The sequence below is a fragment of the Haliotis rubra genome, unplaced genomic scaffold (assembly GCF_003918875.1).
Source record: "Haliotis rubra isolate DU_JTF1 unplaced genomic scaffold, ASM391887v1 Scf361, whole genome shotgun sequence".
Lineage (NCBI taxonomy): Eukaryota > Metazoa > Mollusca > Gastropoda > Lepetellida > Haliotidae > Haliotis > Haliotis rubra.
The window spans coordinates 612,540-637,658 of record NW_025767037.1 but is presented as its reverse complement, the minus strand read 5'-3'; the positions used below and the strand labels follow the sequence as shown (position 1 = coordinate 637,658).

Genomic DNA, 25,119 nt, shown 5'->3' with positions numbered 1-25,119 from the left:
CAGCACTCACTTCCCCCACACTCGGCCTGACACGGTCCAGTGCGAAAAGTCACGTGTCACGTGATCCACCTGAACCCGTCAAAAGTAGGGGCGTTCACATCATAAAGTCGGGGTTTGTTACATATGATGATGTTTATGACCCCTTAGCTCGACCAACGAGCGAAAGGACACCATAAACCAGGTGTTGTATGATATATAACCACCTCGTGAAATGACCATTGACGACGGTATGTCGGTCCTCTGACGACAGTCTATCACTGAAACAATACGATCCGAATGGAATCGAAAGTGGCATTTCTGCAGACCCATTGGACGGACTGTATGGATGTGTAAAGTTGGTATAGATCTGCCGATAGATAGCACGACCAATGCCTCCGGTTATATAGATCACTCTCCCTGGCCAAACAATACACCAGAAAGAATAGTGTGTGGGCAAGTCTTGATAGCCTCAGCTCTTGGCCTCAATTAGGACTTTTTGGATTGGGGCCAATTTTAGATATATATTTTTTATTAAGATGATTTCTGTGACTACATTTTAATCTACCCGTACTGAGTTTTCATTAGTTTTAGTGATTGTCCAGAATATTTAAAAAATAACATATCTTCACGCACGACATTCAGCCCTTCTCGTGTTCTCTGTTTGAACAAACCAAACTTCTACACCCTGTAATGTTATTAGTAAGATTAAAATAGTAGTCACTTTAAGATAACTTTGAAGTTCAATATTTACGTATCTGTCTTAATGAATTATATTCTAGTTGTATACAATTTTCAATTAATCTGTGCTTTTGTTTAAGGCTTTTTGACAACTGTAAGTACACAGAATGTACTCTGGACCAGACAATCTAGTGATCTTGACTGGTTTACAATGAAATACGTCAGCCAACCCTCCGACCACTCGATCCAGCCGCCTTCAAGACCGCTAGACCTTCGGGATTGGTGCAGACAAAGCCCCTATTGAGATCTAGTCATGCATTGAAATAAGAACTTTGATGTAATCTCTGGTTGCTGTTAGGCATCCTTGTGAAAAATTACAGTATAATTTCATGATTTGATGACGTGTAAACGGTGATGGTGATGCGCTGTTCATGTACAAAAGTTTATATATAATTTTATTCTGAACTATTAAACTTCAGTAGTAAAGCTTCATGTCTGTATTTGTTTTTCACATTATTTTAGGTCATTAGCCAAACACAGGATTACATATAAATGACAAGAGCAAGCATGTTCCTGTTTAGAGTAATTTGTCCTTATGTTATAATATAAGGATGAAGCAGCTTTAAACACGTTTTACAATTAGTTAACAGTTGAAAGTCTTGGTGTATATTTTGATTTAACCTTGCTCCAAGGCTCTACTGAATGCTGAGCCAATGGATGTATAGTAATTCTATCCTTCGAAGGGGCATGTCTAGATAAGCGGACTAAGGACCCAAGTGTGTTATTTGTTATTATTTTTAGAAATCATCATTTAAACTATGAATTTTGTACCTTAGAGACTTGTGCAAGTCTAACTCTAATACGACTGAGTGATATTATATTTCGTGCTAAATGTCAAGGGTAACTGAAAGTGTCTACAGGTCTGTTGTTTGTCTTGTTGGACTCTGGTACAGACATACGATCAGCGCTATCGCGGGGTGTCCATTTCCACATAGATGTACTCTGTTAACATCGGACAATAGCTATTGGACATCCGATACCACCATGGAAGCCTGGCAACCTTGTGAACATTGAACAACCTCGCCGTTATCCAGCGTAACATATGACATAATATGATTCTACCAGTTCAACATGCAACGTATATTCTATCTATAGCTGACTAAATATTAATCTGAAAACATCCCGCTTCGACCATAATGTGTGAATTATCACAGATGCGACCTAGATCTGCCTGAGGCGCATGCTCAAACTGACCCTCCACCAGGTCGAGCGAGCTGGGTGTAGCCTACGGGCTAATTACATTGGCATATTATGAGCATTTCTGTGTAATCACAGGATGTCTGCAGGCACGCTCACAGCATACCTGCTGAAGATTAGGGGAAATCAATTTATACACAGGCAAAAATGTTAAGTACGTGTATGACATTGGGGGTCATGTCAGTGATTGATATGATAATATATACATGCAGCCCTTAGGCGGTCAGTAAGCCGCTACTTGCCATACCCTTTCAAACAGTCGGTTTGGTATATTATGGTAAATCAGTCACTAATATAAACTCATGGGCAAAAGAAAGTATAGGTCATTTTGAAGGTCAGTAAAACAGAAACAACACAAGATTTGGATTATGTAATAGATGTAATTTGTAGCAAATTCATTTGCACTTTGCTGTGTGTACAAATCATCACCTGGTTGAAAGAACTGAAAGGTGACATTGACATTCAAACAGTCAGGGGGGAAATACCAAAGTTACAATGATATTCCTTTGACGAATTGCGCACACAAAAGACAGAAAGTTTGTTCCAGAACGATCACAACGTAAGTAGCGTGTGTGTCCGCCAGCAGCCTCAATGCACGCTCGTGCACGTCGTCGCATCGATGACGCCAAGCGTCGGATGACGTCATTTGGCAGTCGCTGCCATTCGTCCCTCAGTGCCACTTCCAACTCTTGTCTTGTCTGTGGAGGGTGATGACGACCACAAATTTGTCTTCCCAAATGATCCCACAAATGCTCGATCGGATTCATATCTGGTGATCGAGAAGGCCAGGGTAGAACATTAACGTTATTCTGATTGAGAAAGTTTCTCGTCGCTATTGCTGTATGGGGAGTTGCTGGTTGATTGTTCAAGAAAGGTAAGACAACAGGCTGCAAGACTTGATTTCGGTACTCGTTAACATTGAGATTCCCCTGAATAACGACCAAGGGTGTCGTTTGGTCGCCAATAATGCCACCCCATACCATCACACCACCTCCACCGTAGGCATGGACTTCTTGAATGCATGCTGCTGCAAAACGTTCACGCCATCGCCTGTAAACTCTCTGTCGGCCGTCATTTTTGTGCAGACAAAACCGACTTTCATCGGTGAAGAGGACCCTACGCCAGTCACGCACTTGCCAGCGGTATACTCGTCTTGCCCATTGCAGTCTTTCAAGTCGGGGGCGGTGGGGTAGCCTAATGGTTAAAGCGTTGGCTCGTCACGCCGAAGACCCGGGTTCGAATCCTTCACAATGTGTGAAGCCCATTTCGGGTGTCCCCCGCCGTGATGTTGCTGGAATATTGCTAAAAGCGGCGTAAAACCAAACTCAATCAGTCAGTCTTTAAAGTCGATGTTGTTGTGTTAGTCTCATTTCACGGAATGGTCCATAGCAACGTATTCCACCTGCTCTCAAACGTCTGAGGACAGTCCTTCGACTGATGCGACGTCCCAACGCTGTTTCGGCCGTTGACGTTGCCGTAACAAATCGATTTCGGAGGTGTATCAGGCGTATATGGTGATCTTCACGTGCGCTGGTTACACGCGGACGTCCATTCCTCGGCCTGTCCTGTGTTCGGCCTGTCTGTCTGAATCGTTGGAGGAGTCTTGCTATCGTCAGTGGCGTACAACCAAATCTTCTTGCAATTCTGACGTTCGTCGCTCCCATATTGGACATCCCTATGGCCCGCTCTCTGTGTTCTGGCGTCAGTCGTGGCATACTTTTCATGTGTTTTCAGCAGCTGTGATATTACGGGACTGATGCATCGCATTTATACCGAAACTTTGCACGTGCATTATGTGCTAGGGGCATGGAACATGCTTTCCACATTTGTGACGTCATCACTCTCACCGTTCGAACGTGTTGCGTTTTGGCGGTGTATTTCCCTTCCCAGTAGTGGGGCTAACATTGCCAGCATGTCTTATTCTCATAACCATGTCAATGACAGTGAAAAAATAATTTTTCCAGTCCCATACTTTCTTTGGCCCATGAATTTAGTTCAGCAGTGATACATGTCAAACCGATACATAAAACACAAACACGCGCGCGCACTGAGAAAGTCGTATATTTGTTTGGGGATGTTTGTTTTTTTTTGTGTTTTCAATAGGAATAATGTTTCGCAATAACGCTTCGTCTTGTCAACAGTTCCACAAGGAATGGAGGCGGACGGCGTTCGTCAACAATAACGTAGCAGGATTTGCCTGAAATGCACGTGCAGTTACCGTTGTCCATACCATCCGGGGTTACACGTACGGCCACTCGCAATAGAAAAGTCAAACAGTAGCAATATCATCAAACATAGCCTATGATGTTACAAGTGGTGTTATGATACTATGCATGCAACACTGACTTGCCGTCTCATCTGGTCAATGATGTTGTTGGAGAAGACTCAAGGCTGGTTACTCCAAACATCCTGCACCAGTGTGCGTGCATGTGCTACCCTTATTAAAACGCAATGTTATACCTTGTGCAAGAAAATCAACACTTGGTCCAACATAACAAAATTACGTTCATTTGGAATATTTATCCTGTACATGTGCACCTATCAAGAAAGCCCCTTGCGCACACCAGACAAATGGGTGAACATATATAGAGCCAATGTATCAGCTATCTTTTGACTTGCATTGGGTTCCCTCACAATGGAAAATCCCTCGAATTATTCCTATACTGCAGAGAAATATAAACAAACTGTCCTTGACTATCGCCACGTTGCACTCTCGTCAATTGCCATGGAGTGCCTATAGACTACTAGGGCGTATTATTCTAAAGTTTCTAAAGCAGTCAACGTCACATGTCTTGGATCCACTCCAGTTTGCTCAGTCTGGGTGCCGTTGTACAACCTCAGTGCTAAAGACTACCTTATGTCTATGTGAAGGTTACGGTCACCTTAGCGCTAAGATCGCTTTCTACAACTGCGCTCTGGTCGCGGTGAAGCAGACGCGACCGTATTACTTCTACACAATATAAACACACAATAGTAATATCATTCGTTGGATTGAGTCCTTCAGGAAGGACGTTCGTCCGAGTCACAGTAGGCTGTCATCAACTTTGAAAACCAATACAGGAACTCCCAAAGGTTGTGTTTCATCACCGGTATTGTTCACGTTATATAGAATCGAACCTGTCCGTGACTCCACTGGATCTTACACAGTTACATTTACAGATGACTAATAAGCATCTCAGAGGACTATTACCTTTCCTGCAATTCAAACACTCAAAAATTTATGCTAAATGCCGCAAAGTTTCTATCCTTATTTTACGACTGCTTTATTAAATGTGTTTTAACTGCTGTTCATGCATTGCATACAGGCCTGTCTGTGGTAAACAAAAACAAATTAAGCAAATCAGCCCTTTTAGCTAGCAAAATATGCAATGTTAATATTTGATAATCTAAGTGTGCTGTATGAGAAAAGAGTAAAAGAGGAAGCACAGAGAAATGCCTGTGGCCGCTCTCATTACAATAACAAACGTTTTAAGCAACCTTTTTATAAAGACTAATAGATCCCCGAACTCTCCCTTCTCAGATACAAACTGGTACATAACTCTCCCTTCTCAGATACAAACTGGTACAGAATTCTCCCTTCTCAGATACAAACTGGTACAGAATTCTCCCTTCTCAGATACAAACTGGTACAGAATTCTCCCTTCTCAGATACAAACTGGTACATAACTCCCCTTCTCAGATACAAACTGATACAAAACTCTCCCTTCTCAGATACAAACTGGTACATAACTCTCCTTCTCAGATACAAATTGGTGCAGAATTCTCCCTTCTCAGATACAAACTGGTACAGAATTCTCCCTTCTCAGATACAAACTGGTACAGAATTCTCCCTTCTCAGATACAAACTGGTACAGAACTCTCCCTTCTCAGATACAAACTGATACAAAACTCTCCCTTCTCAGAGGCAGACTGTCACATCATCAGAGCGACTCAAGCCAAAGGGGAGCTATAATTCTGATGCTCTCTCAACCCATATTTTCCAAGTTAGACGGTAAACTGACTCAATTTGCTGGTCATGCTACAGATAACCAGAATTCTGAAATTATTTATCATGAAACGTCAACTCTTTCTTGTGCTTTAAATATACAAAAAAGTCATCTGCTGGAGGCGGTGGTTAAAATGCATGTCTGGTGACATGGCCAACTCAGCTGAGCTGAACCCCGCCCTAACGTTGCAGGCTGGAATCTCCTGCAGTATCACCCTTGTTGACACTCGATGGCGGATGGGGAGCAGGAATGCCGAATCCTATAATTAGACCATGGATCACAATACATTATCTGGGATATCCAAAGTGCCTCTGACAAGTGTAACAGGTGTAAAATGTCATACCACTTCGTATAGGCTAGCATAGTGGTTCCCTCCCAGTGGAATGTGCACTGGGGCAACAGTCATCAGTCTTGTGAGCTCCCCTGCATTATAACAAATTTCCAGCTCATATCCATTCTAACGTCCATGATGATTGGTTTTAAAAACATAATCACGTACGCCTTTGCCCAAAATATTTAAGGTCAATATGGACTTTAATCAGTAAATGGGGAAAATTACAATGACAGGTTGTTCAAAACATGCGCTCAATATAGCAATATCGCTCTTGCATGGGGAGGCTCGCGACAGTTTAGTACAAGATCGGATAAATATACACATATGTACTGTCGTTGCCAGAATCACGTATAGAAACCATTTCAAATCCAGTTCTTGGAGTCGCAATTTTAATGTCTCGGAGAAACTGTCCACCAGAAGATACATCGAACTAATACAGGTAAATATCTATTATTGAAAATTAGGTGATCTTCAAATATGAATGTTAATGATTTAAATACAGCAATCAGCAATCCTTGGTGGCTTGGATTTGTTATATTTCCTTCTGCCTGCCTGTGATGTCTTCCCGTCTGGCTTCACACACTTTGTGTCCTGGCACACCCGTACATATTGAATATCAAGTAAGACATCACTGCCTTGGAATTTGTTTTCAATAAATGTCACTTCCTTATTCATAAAATATACAAGGATGAATGCCATAGTTACAGTGTTTGAAGTCGCACGCCGGTTTTGTATATTTGAACTCTTATCCAGGTTAACTCAGTTGATACAGTTGGTGTCCCATTCCGCCAACAGTCTACACATGCCAGGGTTCATGGTCCAGCAGCTGAGCAGCCACTTTGTTCTCTTGTATTGTACATAAACTATTGAATTTAATAACATTCATTAGTATTGTTGTTTGAGACACATATTGAAATAGTCTTGGGATATAGCCTTACATGTGTTTAGTTTTGCAGTTGAGATGGACTTAAAAGTTTAGTTTCAGCTTCAGACAACGCCAGAAACATTATGTTCTGGTGTGAATTTTGATTTTTTTTCATTTTCATACAACAACGAAGGCCTTCTAAATGGTTGTTGATTACTCCAGCTCTCAGCAAGAAGCACGCGTTTTATCTAGCCCATTACTTGTTGCATCCTCGAGAGGATCTGTTGGTGTTCTCGTGTTAATCGCGATCGAGGACCATACATCCATTAATGGAATACAAACACATGTGGCCACAAGCTTGGACATATAGGGAGTACCATCCAAACATACGGTTACTGAGTCCGTGAGAATCCCGCACATCAGGTGGAGGTCAGCGTCTACCTCAGATGATGGTGTAGTTGATATTAGCAAAGGAACAAACAAGGGCAACATTCAGGACAGAAATTTAAAAATCTAATTGCAAGTCACATGACAGTGTTTCTTTACTCTGGTGCAGTCAATGTTGTTAAAGCCACTGTTGTTAAGTTTCAATGTTCCATGTCCCGCTGACATCTTTGACCATGCATGTGTTCCTCTCTGGAAGCGATGAATGTTTCACTTCCGCCCGGCAATATGGAGAAACGTCTACAGATGTAGACTGCAGACTTTCCTCAAAACCGAGCAAAAGAATACCCCTCTCTGGTCCCGAACCAAAACTTTATGACATCAATAACTGGTATGCAAACGTACAAGATCCGAAAATCCCTAGAAACATCCTAGATCCATTTCGATTGCCGATACTTTCAGGAAAACCAAGCATCTGGAAGTCTGGAATTCCAAGACCAGGAAATTAGGCACCAGTCATTGAAACATATAGGCGGTGATATAGACATTAACAAAGAACAATGCTACTCTGACAGTCTGTGGCTTCAAATTCAAGAGAAGAATAGACCGGCACCTTGACGAAGACATTTTCCCACAAAAGCTGAAAATATGAGTTGCAGACAGAGAAACAATGACTGCAGATACAGTACCTTACTTTGTTGGACTATAAAATGGGGAAATGCTATGTACGTATGAATGTGAATATTTATAGGAGACAACGAGGATCTATAAATATACATGTATATATAATGACTACACAGCGGAATCCGAGTGATCTAACGTATTTAGCATTTATAGAGCCGAAAATGCTTACCAACTTTGTTTTGTTAAATGTATTTTAAAGGTATGCTGAACGACGCAAGGGCTGTATGCCGCCCTTGCCTAATGCACTTGACATATGTTCCCATGGCCTTTCGCACGTACACCTCGCTCGTTGTCGACTCGGGTTATGAAATGTATGTCCCGGGGTTAGTACAAGTCATTTTGAACTAACTCGAGCACATTTATCAATCACCAAATTATGTATGAGCCGTATTATTTCGTTGAACGATAAGCTACACAATAAAAACGTAAGTACAATGCACATGCCAAATAAAGCACATATTTTGCTGTTCGTAAACAGATAAAACATTAGTCTAGATTTTAGTAAATATATAATTGCTTTCATGAAATTGTTCGATCAGGTAAATGATAGAATAGAAGAAGAATCACTATCATTGCCATTAGCTGACAATTCAGTTAGTTAAGACAGACAAAGGAACCACGGATTAACAGAAGACAATGTAGGTTAACGCAGGGATAATCTACAGCGTCTTCTAGTCTCCTTGGTTAACGTTAATGTGTAAAACGTCTATAAATTGCAAACTGTGAATATTATTTTATGCAATAAGGAACTGTCATTTTCTTATAGATAGGCAGATGGTGGTGATATTTCTTAAGTTAACTGCTTTGTTGGTGTTTCCAATTAACCCTTAACCAAGACTATAATTTCCATGGTACCTTAAAACAAAAGGTAGGGGCAAGGTGCATGATTCCCGAAAACACATGACAAGCATATCTGACGGGACAAGGGAGGTAAGTCATCACAAACTCTTTTCATTCGTTACTCATGTTATTCATATAGCTGGAAATTGCTGAGTGTGACCAACCAACCAACCAACCGACCAACCAAACAACCAACCAACATACTAGTGTTCTATTCCGATTCTTTGAGGTTACGGAAAGTGGCGAGTGCTCACTTGCGCTCCGCACACCAACAAGCTCCATCCCAGCGCGTGCAACCTTTCGTCTCCATGGAAGCGATAATGGCGTCTCTTCCGTATTGCGCTTGTTGTGGTCAGATTTTTTCAGTAATGAAGCGATGCGTTCAGTGTCAGGAAGTTTTCTACTGGTAAGTGTGAAGGAAGTAATTCTCGCTTGCTTCTTCGATATATTTCTGAAATTGGAGTATTTTCTATTTCTGCGTATTTCAACCTGAATGTTGCGCCAAAGGAAAGATCCAATTTTATGATACTGATACTGTCAGTTTATTCATCATTGCACAGAAATGATAGGGGCATACCACTGCTGCTCACCATGAGAATGAACTAATATACGTTTTTGCAGACATAGTGAAAATATTAGAATGTACCCCGTAACAATATAAGTGCACAAGGTGATTGGGCTAATCATGAAAGTCAAGCAACTGAAATCTGTTTCCAATTTGCTACTTTCACTTTGTCGTAATTGCAAACGCAAATGATTAAAGGCATGTGACATTCGATTTTCATCAGATACGTTAACTGAACCTAGTTAATTAAACACCAACCATTGCATTAATCGTATGGTTTAGGGCCTCATGGTGGACAGTATCAAATACTTATCAAGAATATTCATATACTTGCCTCAATCATCCCCAGTATATAAAACATGACCTGGGGTCTACGTTAGTGGTCAGCAGATACGTTTTCATCAGATACCTTAACCACAAACAAGGGTCACTTTATTTTCATTCGGATTACATCGGCATATGCATGATAATCTTAACTTTAGCCTTAGACTGAACCCTCTCTGTGACAAATGCTAACAAAAATGTTTAACGTATCTTACTGTATGCAGTGTATGAAATAAGGCCCGTCTGACCGCCCGAGACGGGCTAGATTTCTAAATTTACAGCAAGCCAGCCTGATGGTCTGGTAAAAAAATTAGTAAATTTGAGTAAATTCACCATATCTTGATGTCTGGTCTGGTTAAATCCATTTTGGGCTGGTAACAATTTGAAGTTACCAGCCCTGATGTCTGGTTGGGTTTTTGGCTTATCTCATACACTGCTGTATGTTAACGTATTTGATGTAATTTGGTATTATTCATTTGTTTGTTAGATCATGTTTATAAAACATTTACATTTATCAATGAGTGTTATTGTGGTCATGCTCTAATCTCCTTTCCATAAATTAAACGGTGATTAATGTAACTCTTGAAAGTTAGTGTTAGTGAAACTCTAATCCATGTATCTGATAATACTGTTAACATATCTGAGGATGATTTCGTTGTCTTATGTTTTGGTAAAATAATGGTTATATATGGTTACATTGTCCAGTCGCATTACAATGTTAATGGTTGTTTGAGTTAATATTGTGTTAAGGTACTATCCGACAATGAATTGTTGAGTTGATTTTGTTGTTTTAAAGATCACATATACTCTAGGGGGGTACAAATACATAAATCACTAACTGGCATCGCTATAAATGAAACCCCGTCATTAAAACTACTCACTTCGATCTTTAATCAACTTAAATCGACCTTTTTGACAACAGTGCACAATTCACACCCGCGAACGAAATTTCATCCAATCAGAGCGGGGCGTCTCTGTGACGTCATATGAGGAATAGATATGAGGGCCGATGCAGAATTCATCTACATTTCAGGGGGTAAATTATCTTGTTTACAGGTTTGTATAAACCTGAAATCGTGACAACTGTTGTGGAAAATGAAAGCTATATGTTCTCACAATCTTCTGTCATATAATTTTGTCTCCTGCTTTGCCTAGTTTCCGAGTGACAACTTGTTTTCATAGACGATTCTGTCAAAATCGCTTGGTGTCGTTAGGCCTTATTTGTATAATGACTGATCCAAATTGATCCCATTTCTGAGTTTTTTTACCTCGATATTTAATCATGTCATGGCAATGAGAGTTACAAGTACATCTATGACGTTGATTACGTATGATATTAAAAATTGACATTTGATTTATTTGCATCGGTAAACTAAACAACCCTATTTTGCCATTGCTAGAAGAATCTGAAATTTTACTTAGGTAAATAGGTACATACAGTTTTAGCACACAGCAAATGCTTATATGTATTTCTTATGCAACAACAAGTTCTGTTTTTATTCTCAAAACAGTGTCGGCCCATAAGTTTTCACATGCAGTTAAAATTGCATGCAATACAGCAATTAATACTCCCTCGTTGTACCCCCGTGTTAGGTGGTATAAACCTAGACATGTTATTTGTCATCATTCACTTGATGGTCAGTTAATGAATTTATAACAGGTATAATTAGTGGTTACACCACTTAGATTACCCGACAAAGGTTCCCATTTGGCATTTCTTGTGTCTGGAGTAAATATTCAACATTATAAACATCGATCAAAGGATTAACCGATAACACGCTGATTGATTAATTACTTTTATCTTACACAACGGATTTGTCAAAAGGTAGTGTTTATGTATGTAGATTTACTAATCTATACTGAATACACTCTGTCGTGTCTGTGTCTGCGTAACAACGTCCTTTCTTCAAAGGATTAACCGCCAATACAGTGATTGATTGCTCATTATTGGCTAACTAAATTACCGTTTTTAAAGAATGGTGGACATTATACAATCAGTTGCCAGGTTTGCTATCTTGGGTGACCAATGAGACTATACACCAATGTGACATACCTGAAACGATCTATCACTTTTTCGTATACTAGACTGTTAAAAGACACATTACTTGGAACAGCTGCAGATTAATCATGTTAATGGCATATCACTCGTTTTTTGGGATATTGATGGATACATTCCTCGAACAAGGTAATAGCCTTACATTGTTCCTATAAATTTAATCTGTTTTAATTTTAATATTTGCATTTTGTTTTTATTCATTTGTCGTAGCATTCAACAGAAATCGTTGTTTTCGCCGTGAAGTGTAATGAGACATACACTAGGGCGTGTGTGCGAATTATCATTCACATTGGCAATCTATAAAATGTCTAGATATTACAGTCCTGTTATAAATGCACTAAACGTATCAGCAGATCGTCTGCTTTTTATTTAGTTTCAAAATGCATTCAAGTATGATAATAAACTAATTAGGATTATAAGACCAAATATAAAGACGTACATTGACTAGTATCTACATACTGGTGAGTGGACGTTAACCACGTGAATGTAGCAAGAAATTTTTATCGCACAGTATTGTCACTTCGACCCCCCACCTCGCTGCCGTGGAAGAAATCGTTATGTTATAAGTTGTGTCGTGCAAAGTGCTTTTGGTTATGATTCAAATACATATTTAACTACGAGTAGAAAGTAGTTTTGATTTTCTAACTTGATGAAAACAAACCATAATCTCATTAATATTCTAACAGACTTTAGCCCGTGACTTCGCGATTTTCAAAAATGGCGGCGCGCCCTGTCGTGAACATCCGCCAGTCTGAGTATAAATGCTATTTAGGTTTGTTTTCACCGAGTTACAAAATCAAAACTACTTTCTACTGGTAGTAAAATATGTATTTGATTGATGGCCAATAGGATTTTGCATGACATAGCTTATAACATAAGAATTTCTCTCATGGAAGCGAGGTGGGTGTCAATATAATACTACTTACAGTATTATTGTTACTTCAACCACAACCTCGCTTCCGAGGAAGAAATCGTTGTTACAAGTTGTGCCATTGAAAATATTTATGGTCATCAATCATATACATATTTTACTACAACTAGTAAGTAGTTTTGATCCGTGAAGCGATCTGAACACAAGTAAGATATCGTTTCAGTCTTCCACAACGCTCGCTTCGCACTCACAAACATAACCCATTTTGCACGAACTGCGGGGTCCTGTGGAAATCTGTGCATGGCGACACCATCGCTCGACCTCTAGGAGCAATTGACGACAAAGCAACGATTCGGCATGTCTTCGTTGATGTCGAAATCATCAAAATGACGAGCTTGCTACACACTTTCTATACAACTAACTGAAAATCCTTCCTCATGCGGCGTCACTGCAGTGCTCTGGCGACAGAGTTACGTAACCTGTCTGTGGTAACGCGTTGGCGAGAGTGAAGCAGGGCGACTTTTTGGCAACTTTTAATCGCTCTCTGTACTAATTAACCACAAGTTTTAAAGAATGAATTTGGTGTTCCGCATAAGACTGACCACAAATCTTTCATATGTAATAGTTAAAAGAGTAAGAAAAAACAAAGTTAATTTGTTCTTTAAAGTGATATCCAACAATAAGATATGTCCATCAGATGCATTAAACAGGCATCTTCTGTCTCACTGTTGCAGGTGTAAAGGATATCTATTCTCATAATATGTATTTTGTTCCAAATAGTTGTGTTACCTCATGGAAACATGTCTGAAGGCATTTTGAATGATACAATAATACAATACAATGACAATGAAAAGTACATCAGATACGTTTTCATGTTCCTGAAATCCGCTCCTTAGAAACAGTGATTTTACTTAGTCCACCATTAAGAGAATACCTTCACTTTTCTTTGCATCAATATCGCTTTTTACATCCGAAGGCCAGTCAAGTTGTGATATTAAACGACAAATACCTATAAAATTCTTAAATGGTCTGAAATTTCATGTCTTCTTCATATTTACCGTACATCAGGAACTCTTTCAATCCTAGACGTGATGTGTGATGAAATATGATTAACAACACATTCACAAACTCAACACCAATGCTTAAAAGAACATATTGTTTACGTTTCGAATAATATTCGAAACATTTTTTTTTAAATGTTACAAACCCAAAATCGTCCCACTTAGTGGAGAATGGGTGAGAAGCAGACAAAGTCAGTTGATCGCAAGATTGCATATGTATCATTTTCAGTTTCCTGCACGATTTGAGTGCATCAGTGAGTGAATGAGTTAAGTTTTACACCACACTAAGCAATATTCCAGCTATATAGCGGCGGTGTGTAAATAATCGAGTGTGGACCAGACAATCCAGTGATCAACAGCATGAGTATCAATCTACACTATTTGGATACGATGACATGTGTCAACCAAACCAGCGAGCCTGTTTGATTGGCATTTTAGAAGTTGATGAATAATAAGAAAGGTATGACACTTGATGGATGACAACTTCTTTATTATGTTATGATGCGACGTTTTGGTGTAGATTCTTCTACTGTTGTCAAGCAGGAGGTATGAGAATCTATACCAAAATGTTGCCTTACAATATGATAAACAAGTTGCCATCCATAAAGTATCATACTTTCTCACGATGTTAGCGCCACTGAGCATCTCTAACTTAGTCTGAGGTGGATATTAGGCGCTTTACAAATGTATTATTTATTATTATGCAGGGTTCGAAATACCCCCTATTTTAGCATGCAATGGCACGGTAAATATTGAAATGGCACGGGATAAAAAATGTCCTCGGAGCCCTTATGGCATGCCTAATTTTTTAGAGACATAACTCACCTTTAGTCATTTAATCCCCAAAACAAAACACTTACGCAAATAACAAACAAGCAAAAACATTTATTGACTTTATCGCCCAGGAAATCACTGGAATTCTGAAAGATGATGTAAAGAAATCTGGTTGCTTTTCCATTTAAAGTAATGAGTACTGATAGTTCAGTTATTGAACAGGACATTGTGTTTGTTAGATATATTGAACAAGTAAACCTGTCACTTAGCTATTAAAGATGTTGGGAAAGCAGAACAAATGAAGCTTAAGAAAGACATCTTAAACAGAAGACATATCAGTGATAACAGAAAACAGGTTACATTTGTTGTTTACTAACAATAAATTTCAAATGATCATCATCATTGCTACAGTCATTTATTCTAAAAACAGGTGGGCACACTTGATTTCTGATAGGCACATTTAAAATATTTGCCTGGTGCCCTAAGGCACACCTCGGAAAAAAAGTATTTCTATCCCTGTTATGTTAATGTGGAATTGACTTGTTTTTATTCTTTTACCAGTGCTCTCTACTCTGGCATTTAAGTACAATCAACTGTTTCTCATAGGTTGGATATGATTTATTGACTGTTAGAGGCAAGCATGGTGCAACAGTTGTGAGGGGGATCCACACTTACTGGCTAATCTCTATTCTTGTGAACAATCATGTTAGTACAGTTTGAGATCCAAATCCTCCTACTGAAAAACAAGATTGTACTCCTCTCTCGTCTTCCTTGACTGTCGGTGACTAAGCTTTGGAGGGATAAGTGAGGGTCACTGTATGGGATGTTTGGAGAACGCTAAACAGAGAAGTAACTGAGATGTCCTGTCTTACATTCACTCGGTGACCTTAAACAAATCAGAATGTGCATTTATTTTCTATAAATTGTAATACCAGTGAATACCAGTGCTCTATATTGTCAGTGTTGACAGTGTTAAATAACTTGACTTGTATAACTTCTATGACTGTGTATTGGCATTTTTGTATGGGTAGAGTGCGATGTGTTGTAATATATTGGGAGCTCCAGTGTTTGACAGTGAGTAACACTAATTGCTTATACAGATCCATTTTTCTGCATATGAAGGCCCTAAAGATAAATGTTATGGATCTGATAACAGCAATCTCAAAATAAGGTTGGATAGTTAGTGATTCCATGTTCTTCTTTATACAATTTGTGTAAAGTATGCTGTTTTGTCAATGAATTTCAAAGGGAAACATGTGTTGTGAATGTTAGTCTTTGAAGATTTTAGTTTATACTAGGGCTCTTCATAAAACTTCATGGTTTTTTTTGAAAATCGTATTTCGGTAATACCTTATAGACCTAATTATCTCTGCTGAATCATTACTTTGATATATTCAATAAAGTAAAATACAGTTTCATCTGCAATGTTGTAAACAGTATGTTACCAACATTTTACTGTCTTGTTCCCAAATATTCATGACAGAAAATCAACATAGTCCAGTTAACAGTCTATGTAAGCTTAGACTCAGTATTATTCGTTACACTGCTATACTGAGTCTAACAAACTCTAGTAGAAGGTCGCGTCAGCTAACCTTTTGAATTGACCAATCAGCACATAGCTTACCAAATCACGAAAATTAACATTTGCACATACTGTTTGAACTTTTACCTCGAAAACCCGAACGATTCTGAATGCTATTTTCCGCACAGTCTCTTCCGAGTGATACACATGGAAGACACCATTATTCACAGTCGCTGAAAATAGCGTTTTTTGTCAATATTCCAGGATGGCATGTTGCTTAAATATAAGCTAACAGTAATCATGTCAGCAGAAACCCCTAAGCATATATACTGCAGGTCAAACATCTGTGTTTTATGTGGATTTTCGTTTGTTGATAGTCAGTGAGTGACCGGGGAAGAGAAAATCCCAAAACCATTTTGTATGTCCCGCAGAACCCAAAATAGTACCCATTGTCTGATTGGTTAAATCTGTTCGGCCATCTCGCGTTTGATTGGACGGTCATAGGTCAATAAAGGTTAGCTGACGTGACCGTCTACTAGGGTTTGTTAGACTCAGTATATCAGTGTAACGAATAATACTGAGCCTAAAAGTTTACTTAGACTGGTCCAATTAATTAATTATCAATTTATATCCGACTTCCATTTTGTGGAAGCTGCAGTGGCTGGGTGAGCTAGATGGATGACTTAGTGTGCTGGTGCCTGACTCTGAGGTTGTGGCTTCAAATCTGGAATGGGACTCAACCTAACAAATTTATTAGAATCTGTCTTTACTGAGAAGGTGTTCTCCAAAATATAACATACATTACATTTGAGCACTTTCTAAATGGCATTGTGTATTCACAATTTATGTTCAGTCTACATTTGAATCCATGTGATCACTGTATAATGGACGCTGAAATTGTCCATAAAGATTGTCCATTTAGCAGCTGAGACAAGATAACTCTAAATAGAAAGAAATGCTAAATTTTATAATTGCCATGGCTAGTATAATGTTCACATTGTATTCACTTTGTATACACTTATTTGTGCTTTCCATTTGATGCAAAATTCCCTTTTCATGTACACATATATACTTTTGATTTTTAAGACAAATTATTATTATTATTATTTTTGTGCATGCAAATATCATGTAATGTATTACTGATTAATCATGTCAAGAGATACATATTACATGTGTTTGACATACCTGCACCTGTAGAGGGAGAAATAGATACACCATCTTCATGAAGTCTTCATAAAGTTTGACATGCTACAGTAATTTCACAAAGCGTAAGGGAAATAACTCCTATGTTAATGCAAAGCTTGATGCTCGAACGTGCTGACATTTTGACATAACATACTTCACTTGTAGGTAACGTTAATCGTTGTCAGATTTATTGATTCTAATGGGGATTCTATGTCCACATGACAGGCACCAAGCTATTTACGTAACTCTGAAAAAAGGTATAATGTTTCCCAGCGTTGTGTCAAAGTGAGTTACTAGGAGAGCCATGTTCACTTCACAACTCTGGTATACATTGTGCTGGAACCGCCCCATAATGTAAATACCTATACAGATGCTTTTCCCTTTAATATCAAATTCGATATCCTTTAAATATTAAATTTATGACGTCATATAAAAAGGCATTTTGTTGATAAAATTAAGAACAACCTGTTTTCAAAACAGGATTTTGAGATTGGATTCGCTTCATCCTATGTTCAATGTAATTTCAGGAACACTTTATATTCAATCTATTTTCAACCAATCAAATTTCGGGGTGTGAACTTCAATATAACCTGTTTTTAACCAATCACATAACTGATTTGAATTTGATTCTTCTTTTTAAACCCAACCAACTTTGCCATATCAAATAAGATATATTCATTGTGGGTTCTGTGAAATCTTCCCAGTACGCTTCGATTCCAGCTCATGTTAAAATATATTTCATATTTGATGGCTAACAATCATATCTAGTTCCATACAGAGATCTTCCATATCAGGAAAACTAATAATATCTATCCTTTGTTTCAGACAACAATAGATGTTTTTTTCCTGCAGCATATCCTGATCTTTAAACGTCTGTGTTGACTCATGTCAGCAAGCAGAATATCTCCAGCAATATGTACTCACTGAGAAGGGTATGGGGACTTCCGTTATATTTAGAAAATATGCTTTATTATATGTGCAACAGAAACGCTTTGTTTGAATATAAGAGTTACACTGGTTCATCACTTCTTTGAACAACATCAGGATGTTAACATAATGTAGAAGGATAAATAGCTGTGTGATCAATTCAGGTCAATAATATAATACATCAGTGTCCTCCTTACTGACGGAAGACACACATGAACATCTGGGTTAGAATCGGTCTTCAGCAACCCATGATTGTGGTAAAAGGCAATTAACGGGTTCAGGTGATCAGGCTCGCTGACTTGGTTGAAATATGTCATCGTATCCCAATTGTGCAAATTTTTACTGTAGATTGATGGCATGTAGTGACTAATTGAATCTAACGAATTAATGAATAGAGCCTTAAGTCAGTATTTTGATGTCCATCAGATGTAACGTCAACTAACTGCAGGGCCGGTGGGGTAGCCCAATGGTTAAAGTGTCAGCTCGTCACGCTCAAGACCTGTGTTCGATTGCCCACATGTATACAATGTGTGAAGCCGCTATTTATCACTGAACCAGACTCACAGGCCAGTTTCTCACAGTCCATGCCTGTACCGCGGTGTTCCATCGCAGACGTCGCCCACGCACACGTCAGCACATGAAGAAATACCAGATGTGGGGTTGTGTCACACTTCGCAAGGACAATTCCAAATTGTTTGGTTCAATACCTTTCTCAAACCAAGTCCTTATCAAACCTCAGTAGAAGTAGAATGTTGATGACAGATAAAATACCCAGATTGTAGCGATCGTGTGCCTAGGTTTTGACTTCATTTAGAAGGCTTTTAGAGTGTGCACACCTTATAGGCGAGTCTCACTACAGATGGCATACTGTAATCCATGTCAGGGTGCGATTTCACTATTTACACTGGTGCATGTTAACAATGGCTGGTGCAGGTAACAATAAATCCTCCATCTTATTGCTGTCATCGTGTGTTTTAATTGGGAAGCAAGTGACTGGAAGTAATACGTTTCTCTCCATGTGACTTGTTACAGCATGAACATTTGTGTACTCATAAATCAGTTACATAGCTGTAATCATACAATTGAGATTTATAAATAAAGGTCATGCAAAATTGAATCATTCATCATTTATCATCATGGAGTCAGGTTCTGTTGAATGTATCTGATACTGTGTACTTGTTATGAAAATTGAGAAACAAGTAAGTATCTGTGTGTCTGCAATGAATAGCATCTAGTTCTGCAGTAAATCTAAGTCTATGAAATTCTTTAAGTGCAGCCAAAAGGTCTGTGTAGTACTTAGTCTAAGACAGTCCAGGCTAGACATGGTTATGTGTGAGACAGAAAGCAGAAATCCAATCAGTTGGAACACTGACAGGTGTAATAATGTTCTTTTAAGGTAGTCTGTGTAGCAATGGGAATCATGCAACAAGACAGTTGTACTGGGTGGCACTGTTTTCAATCTCCAAATGAAGGAGTCCTTCCAGTTTTGCCTTCACCGTCAAACACATCACTGTATGCGGTTATTAAATATAGAGTATGTGAGCACATATATGCTGTCAGTATTGACAGTAATCCTGCACATATTTTGAACAAGTGTAGGTGCAGAAATTGGTTTACTTCTTCATCCATTGATATCAATCAGAAATGTACTGGCAGGTTTCTCTGTCTTATCAAACACTCCACCAGGACACGAGTACAAAATATCAGGTTTTTCTCCACTCTGGGCAGTTTCTATCAAAATGTCTCTTGCAAAAGGTGTTTAAACATTGCGCTGTGCCATATTTCATGTGATTTTGATAGTAGCATAGCATGCTAAACTGAGGAAAAATTGATGTTTTTGTTGGAATAGTTAATTTATTTTTTATTTTTAGAAATATATTGTTGTGGTCCACATAACTGTGTATGTGTATGTTTACCGTTCATGTGAACATTTGACTATTCAAGTAGTCACGTTCAAAAACTCTATAAGACTACAGTTTGTGAGGTTAGTTGACATTTGAGGTCTATTTCGCTCAAACTATTCTATTAATCTTTGAGTTTCTATTTCATTCCATTTCAGCACACAGTGTCACATGATTTTACATCCAAACAGTGCATAAGTAATACTTTCTTCACACTCTTCATAGTCTTATTTGATGAAATATTTCTTTCCAGTTCTCGGGGCTGCCAAGTTAAAGACTGGGGAGCTCACAAGTCTATGTGCTTGAGGAGGATTGATTCCAGTGGCCATGACCAAAAAAGTATCTTTACAAGTGAAAGTGGCAAAACCAATAGTAGTGCCTCTGACTCAACTGATGGATCACCGCACCTGGCAGATGGAAAGACAGTACGTGTTGACTTCCACTCAGCTGTTGACAGACTGATGGCATCCCGAGGGCAGTCTTCCCCCAGCAGCAACAACAGCGGTTTGTCTTACCTCCACAACAATCAACATCATCATGACACACCAGTGTTTCATGAAGAAAAAGCTTACTGTGACGTTTATGTAAAATCAAACAAACAGAAGCACAAGTTAAAGATTCTGGACGATTGGACAGGACAAGAAATACTCAAACTATTTGGGTGTCATGTATGTATTCCTTTAGAAAAAATGAAAGTGGTTCACAAGGGTAGATTAATGACAGGAGAGTTAATCAGAGAGTGTGTAAAACCAAAGGCAGTGTTTCAGGTTTTTGGTGAGAAATCCGCAGATGAAACAGGACTTGACAGGAGAGATATTTCCATCATGATGGCTCAAATGAACATTGACAGAAATAGTGCAGTGCAAGCCCTACAGAAGAAAAATGACCTGATTGATGCAATCTTTGAGGTTTCTAACAAGATTTGAAAAGTTAAAAACAATTTATGGACAGTTATGGGACAATGTTATGAAGACATTCACCGCAGACATCCAGCGTATTTGTTTTTGTTGTTTTATTTCATGTTTGAGTTTTGTGGAAACAAATATTGATCAACCTCAAAGTATGTTTCTAATTTTATGCTAAACAAAATAATAATTATTAAATTAATTAAATATGACTAATATGAATATAAAAGCCATTGTTGTATTTATGATTTGATGTGGAAAATAACTATTTGGATATGTTGATATAATCTAAATGTTCTAATCTTCGCAGTGAATGAGCGGAACAGTAGACAATGGTAGAGTTCTATCTTGTACTGATACAGATGAACTTGAATGTAGCATCTAGAATAGCAGCTAGAATAGTGAATCTGGCAGTAGTCTGTGCCTCAACACTTATCATGTATGAACATGGAACAAGTTGTCATGTATGTCAAGAACCCTGCGGGTAGAAGAACAAAGATTTGTCAAAATGGAACTTTTTGAAAAGTGACTTAATTGGGTCCGAGGCTTTGTTGCTATTCATAAAGCTGCTAAGTCTTAAAATGAGTTTCGTCTGCAAAGGAAAATGATGTTATTTTACTGGTACCCTTGTTATCACATGGGGCGTCAAACTGATGTTTAAACTTCTTGTAGAACCCTTCCACAAGAGCGGTACAAGTGTGGGACACATTCGTTGGAAGACAAAAAACACCATCATCATTACTATATCACTCATATTGTAATCAAAATGGCAGATAATTGAAGAAAGGGAGACCAAATATTCCTGAAAGGAGGAATGTCTTTGTTGCCCAAACTGGTGGACACAGTGAAAGGTGTGTTATGTCAAGGGAGCCTTCAACTCTGGCATATGGAAATGGCAGGGTAATCTAAAGCATGGCACTAGTGGCACTAAGCATGGCACAGAAACAGCAATATTTATGTATTATCAGTGATCGAAATAGTGCAGAATTTGTGTTCAGTGACATGGTAAATATTGAAATGGCATGGATGAAACATTTTCTCCGTGCCCTGGTGGCACACTTAACTTATGCAACTATTACTTTCCATGATTATTTTAAGCAAAAATGTGATTCAAAATCCAAAATAAAAAGATGTGCACATGTTATTCCTCATAGTTTGTCTCCCAAGAAATATGATTTGTGGCTCGAATGTGACTGAAGCAAAACTATAGTCTGCAAAGTTTGTAGAAAATTAAGTTGTGCAGTCAACAGGGGTGGTAAACTAAATCACTTTGTTACTGGATTACCGGTAAGCAGTTTTCGAGCTAGAAACACGGAAACACATGTGGAAAGTGATGAACAGTCGGTGGCTCTTAGTGCTTATAATTTTTGTGATGTTTTAAGTTTAATTGCTTCATTGAAAAGTATGGACACGCATATTTTCACAAAGGCATATCTAAATGATCTGTCTGGTGACCTTCGAAAAAATTGCATTTCTCTGCCTGATTATGAAGACTTAGATCTCCATCTTGAATGTATAAATAGACAAACTAGTTTGCCTTCATGCCAATCACTTGAAATATACACTTTGACATGTGTCCATTTGGGTTTATTCTGGATAAAGATGCAAAGTTATCTTGTTATAGTACAGGGAAGTGTTGTGTTCTGTGGAATGGTTGGCTTCATGAAAGTCTTTCATCTGAAAGCACAACGATCTTTATCATCATGCAAGTCATGTAAGGTGACTCCTAATAATGAATGCTCTCAAGATCAGCTCTTGTTGTGTTGCTAGACCCCTCCAGGGCCCAGGGCAGGAAGACACTCCACTCTGTTGGTTTGTCTTAATGCTGATGTGGAGTCGCTAACACATAGACTGCAACAAGGGAAGAAGGCAAGCTACTAAGTCTTGTTTCGATCTGTTTGAATATAAGAGGCGATGAGTCCAAGAATATGCATCACAAATTACAGAATCAGTCCAACAACAACCATGATCAATATTACAGCCTCACAACTTACTGTCACCAAGAGGATTACATCCACTAGTCTGCATGTTACTGGCATCAGTGAGGGTGTTACTTATTATTCTCAAGTGTCAACAGAGAGACATGTCTCCCCTTTCAAGGGAGGTTTAGGAGTAAGAGTCGCATAAAGTGTATCCTGCAGTACATGCTGCCAGAGTTTCTTCATCTTGCACTCTTGTTGAATGAGCTGATGGGTTTAGACGTACGTGTGTGTGTGTGTGTGTGAGAGAGAGAGAGAGAGTGAGACGTCTTTGGTTTAGAGTTCACAACTTGAGAGATAATGTTAAATCTTGCATGGCTCAAACTGCCAGCAGGATACTGTCAGGCACTTGTTCTCAAGCTGACCTCCATTCTTATGATAGCTTGGATAACAATCAAGCTATAAACATTTCATTTTATTCTTGTGATTCTTTACAAAAGCATTAATACAATGCAAATAACTGGTATTACAGTGTTGTCTATAGAGAATATTACTTTTGGTCTTATCAGTTTACCTGGAACATTTATCAAAAATATTACAATATTACATGAAGAATATAATATCGTAGTTGACAAAAACTATGCATTTATGGCATATATTTATTTATTTAAAATAAATTGGTGCATTTTCATCAAACCTGGGGCAATTTGACCAAAACTCCGGGGCATTTTGTAGCTAGGGCGATTTGACTGCCACCCCAATTTTGACCGGAGGCATCAGCACGGCGGCAGTTCGGTTTCAGGTCTTCATTCAAATGGCAGACAAATTATATGTTATGAATAAATTTTCCCAAAATATTTAGTGAAGACAGGAAGGTTTAAAAAATATTGATTATACTAGTTTCAATTAATTCCTGGTTTTGCACCTACACCCTGTTATACACTATATACGATTACATGTTTTACATATATGGGATTGATTTAGAACAGCACCACAACTTCTCGTGAGGACGATCTCTGCCGTAGGTCACGTGTCATTAAGACAAGCAACCAGTTTGTGAGAACCCGTCGGACGCGAACCCGCGACCTTCGGATTGTTAGCTCGACAGCTAACCGACTGAGCTACGTCCACACTGTTGCACAATGTGCAAAATCGAGTCATTCCTGTGACGTCACGGAAATGAACGGAAGAGTCGAATAGGTCACGGACAATTACGAATGCTACGGGTAGAGTGATTTTATTCTCGGACAATTGCCGAATGGATCCGATGCCATTTGGCACACTCGTCCCATTCCGTAATCTACAAATTAACGTGTGGCGTGGAATGAGCCGATATGCCTCAAACTGAAAAGGGTTGTTGACGTCAGGCGTCAGACGTAGATTTCACGGTGCATGCATGAATGACGCGCTTTTATATAAATCGGTGATTTCGTGACAGAAAAGTGATGTAGGGAACACTGTAAGGATAATGTGGATCGCACTAAGGAACGAGGGAGACATGAGCATGTGTAGTGACGGCACGAGGGTGAGTTAGCCTTCGAATCATTACTTTACAAAATTTATGTTGCGTGTGAAGAGGCAGTGCAAATTCCAGACCAATTTCCATTAGCCCAAAATGTCTACATTAACCCATTTCATAATGTACTTTCGACGTTTTTGGTTTCCCGTTTTTGTGTGAAATAAAAGTATTAAAATGCAAAAAGGAAAAACAACAAATGGTACTCACGTATTACACCGGTCATGTACCTGCTATATTGGATTAGGTCCCTAACCCTAACCCTAACCCTAACCCTAAACCCTAAACCCTCAGCCCTAACCCTAACCCTAACCACTTGAAATAATCCTAATAAATAGAATGCATTGACCGAACCACCGGACATGTACCTACTATATATTGCATTAGGTCCCCAACCCCAACCCTAACCCTAAACCCTAAACCCTAACCCTAACCCTAGTCCTAGTCCTAGTCCTAGCCCTAGCCCTAGCCCTAGCCCTAACCCCAATCCCTTGAATTAATCCTAATAAATAGAATGCATTGACCGAACCGGCGCAAACACGACTGACGTGTCTAGTGTAATGCATTATTACCGCTTCGAAAAATA

General features: G+C 38.8%; 1 protein-coding gene across 1 annotated transcript; it reads left to right on the top strand.

The window, feature by feature from the left end:
• Window positions 1-9,156: 9,156 nt before the first annotated feature.
• On the top strand, window positions 9,157-21,321 carry LOC124285524. The gene is made up of 2 exons (XM_046721763.1): window positions 9,157-9,413; window positions 20,447-21,321. Exons 1-2 carry the CDS (start codon window positions 9,316-9,318, stop codon window positions 21,117-21,119), a joined length of 771 nt encoding a protein of 256 aa, XP_046577719.1. The 5' UTR covers window positions 9,157-9,315; the 3' UTR covers window positions 21,120-21,321.
• The last annotated feature ends 3,798 nt before the right edge of the window (window positions 21,322-25,119 follow it).

Excerpts from the sequence above, each read along its gene's own strand:
- LOC124285524 (XM_046721763.1), top strand. The coding sequence starts at position 9,316 with ATGGAAGCGATAATGGCGTCTCTTCCGTATTGCGCTTGTTGTGGTCAG. Across the intron at positions 9,414-20,446 it reads TGTCAGGAAGTTTTCTACTG|TTCTCGGGGCTGCCAAGTTA; the intron begins GTAAGTGTGAAG and ends ATTTCTTTCCAG.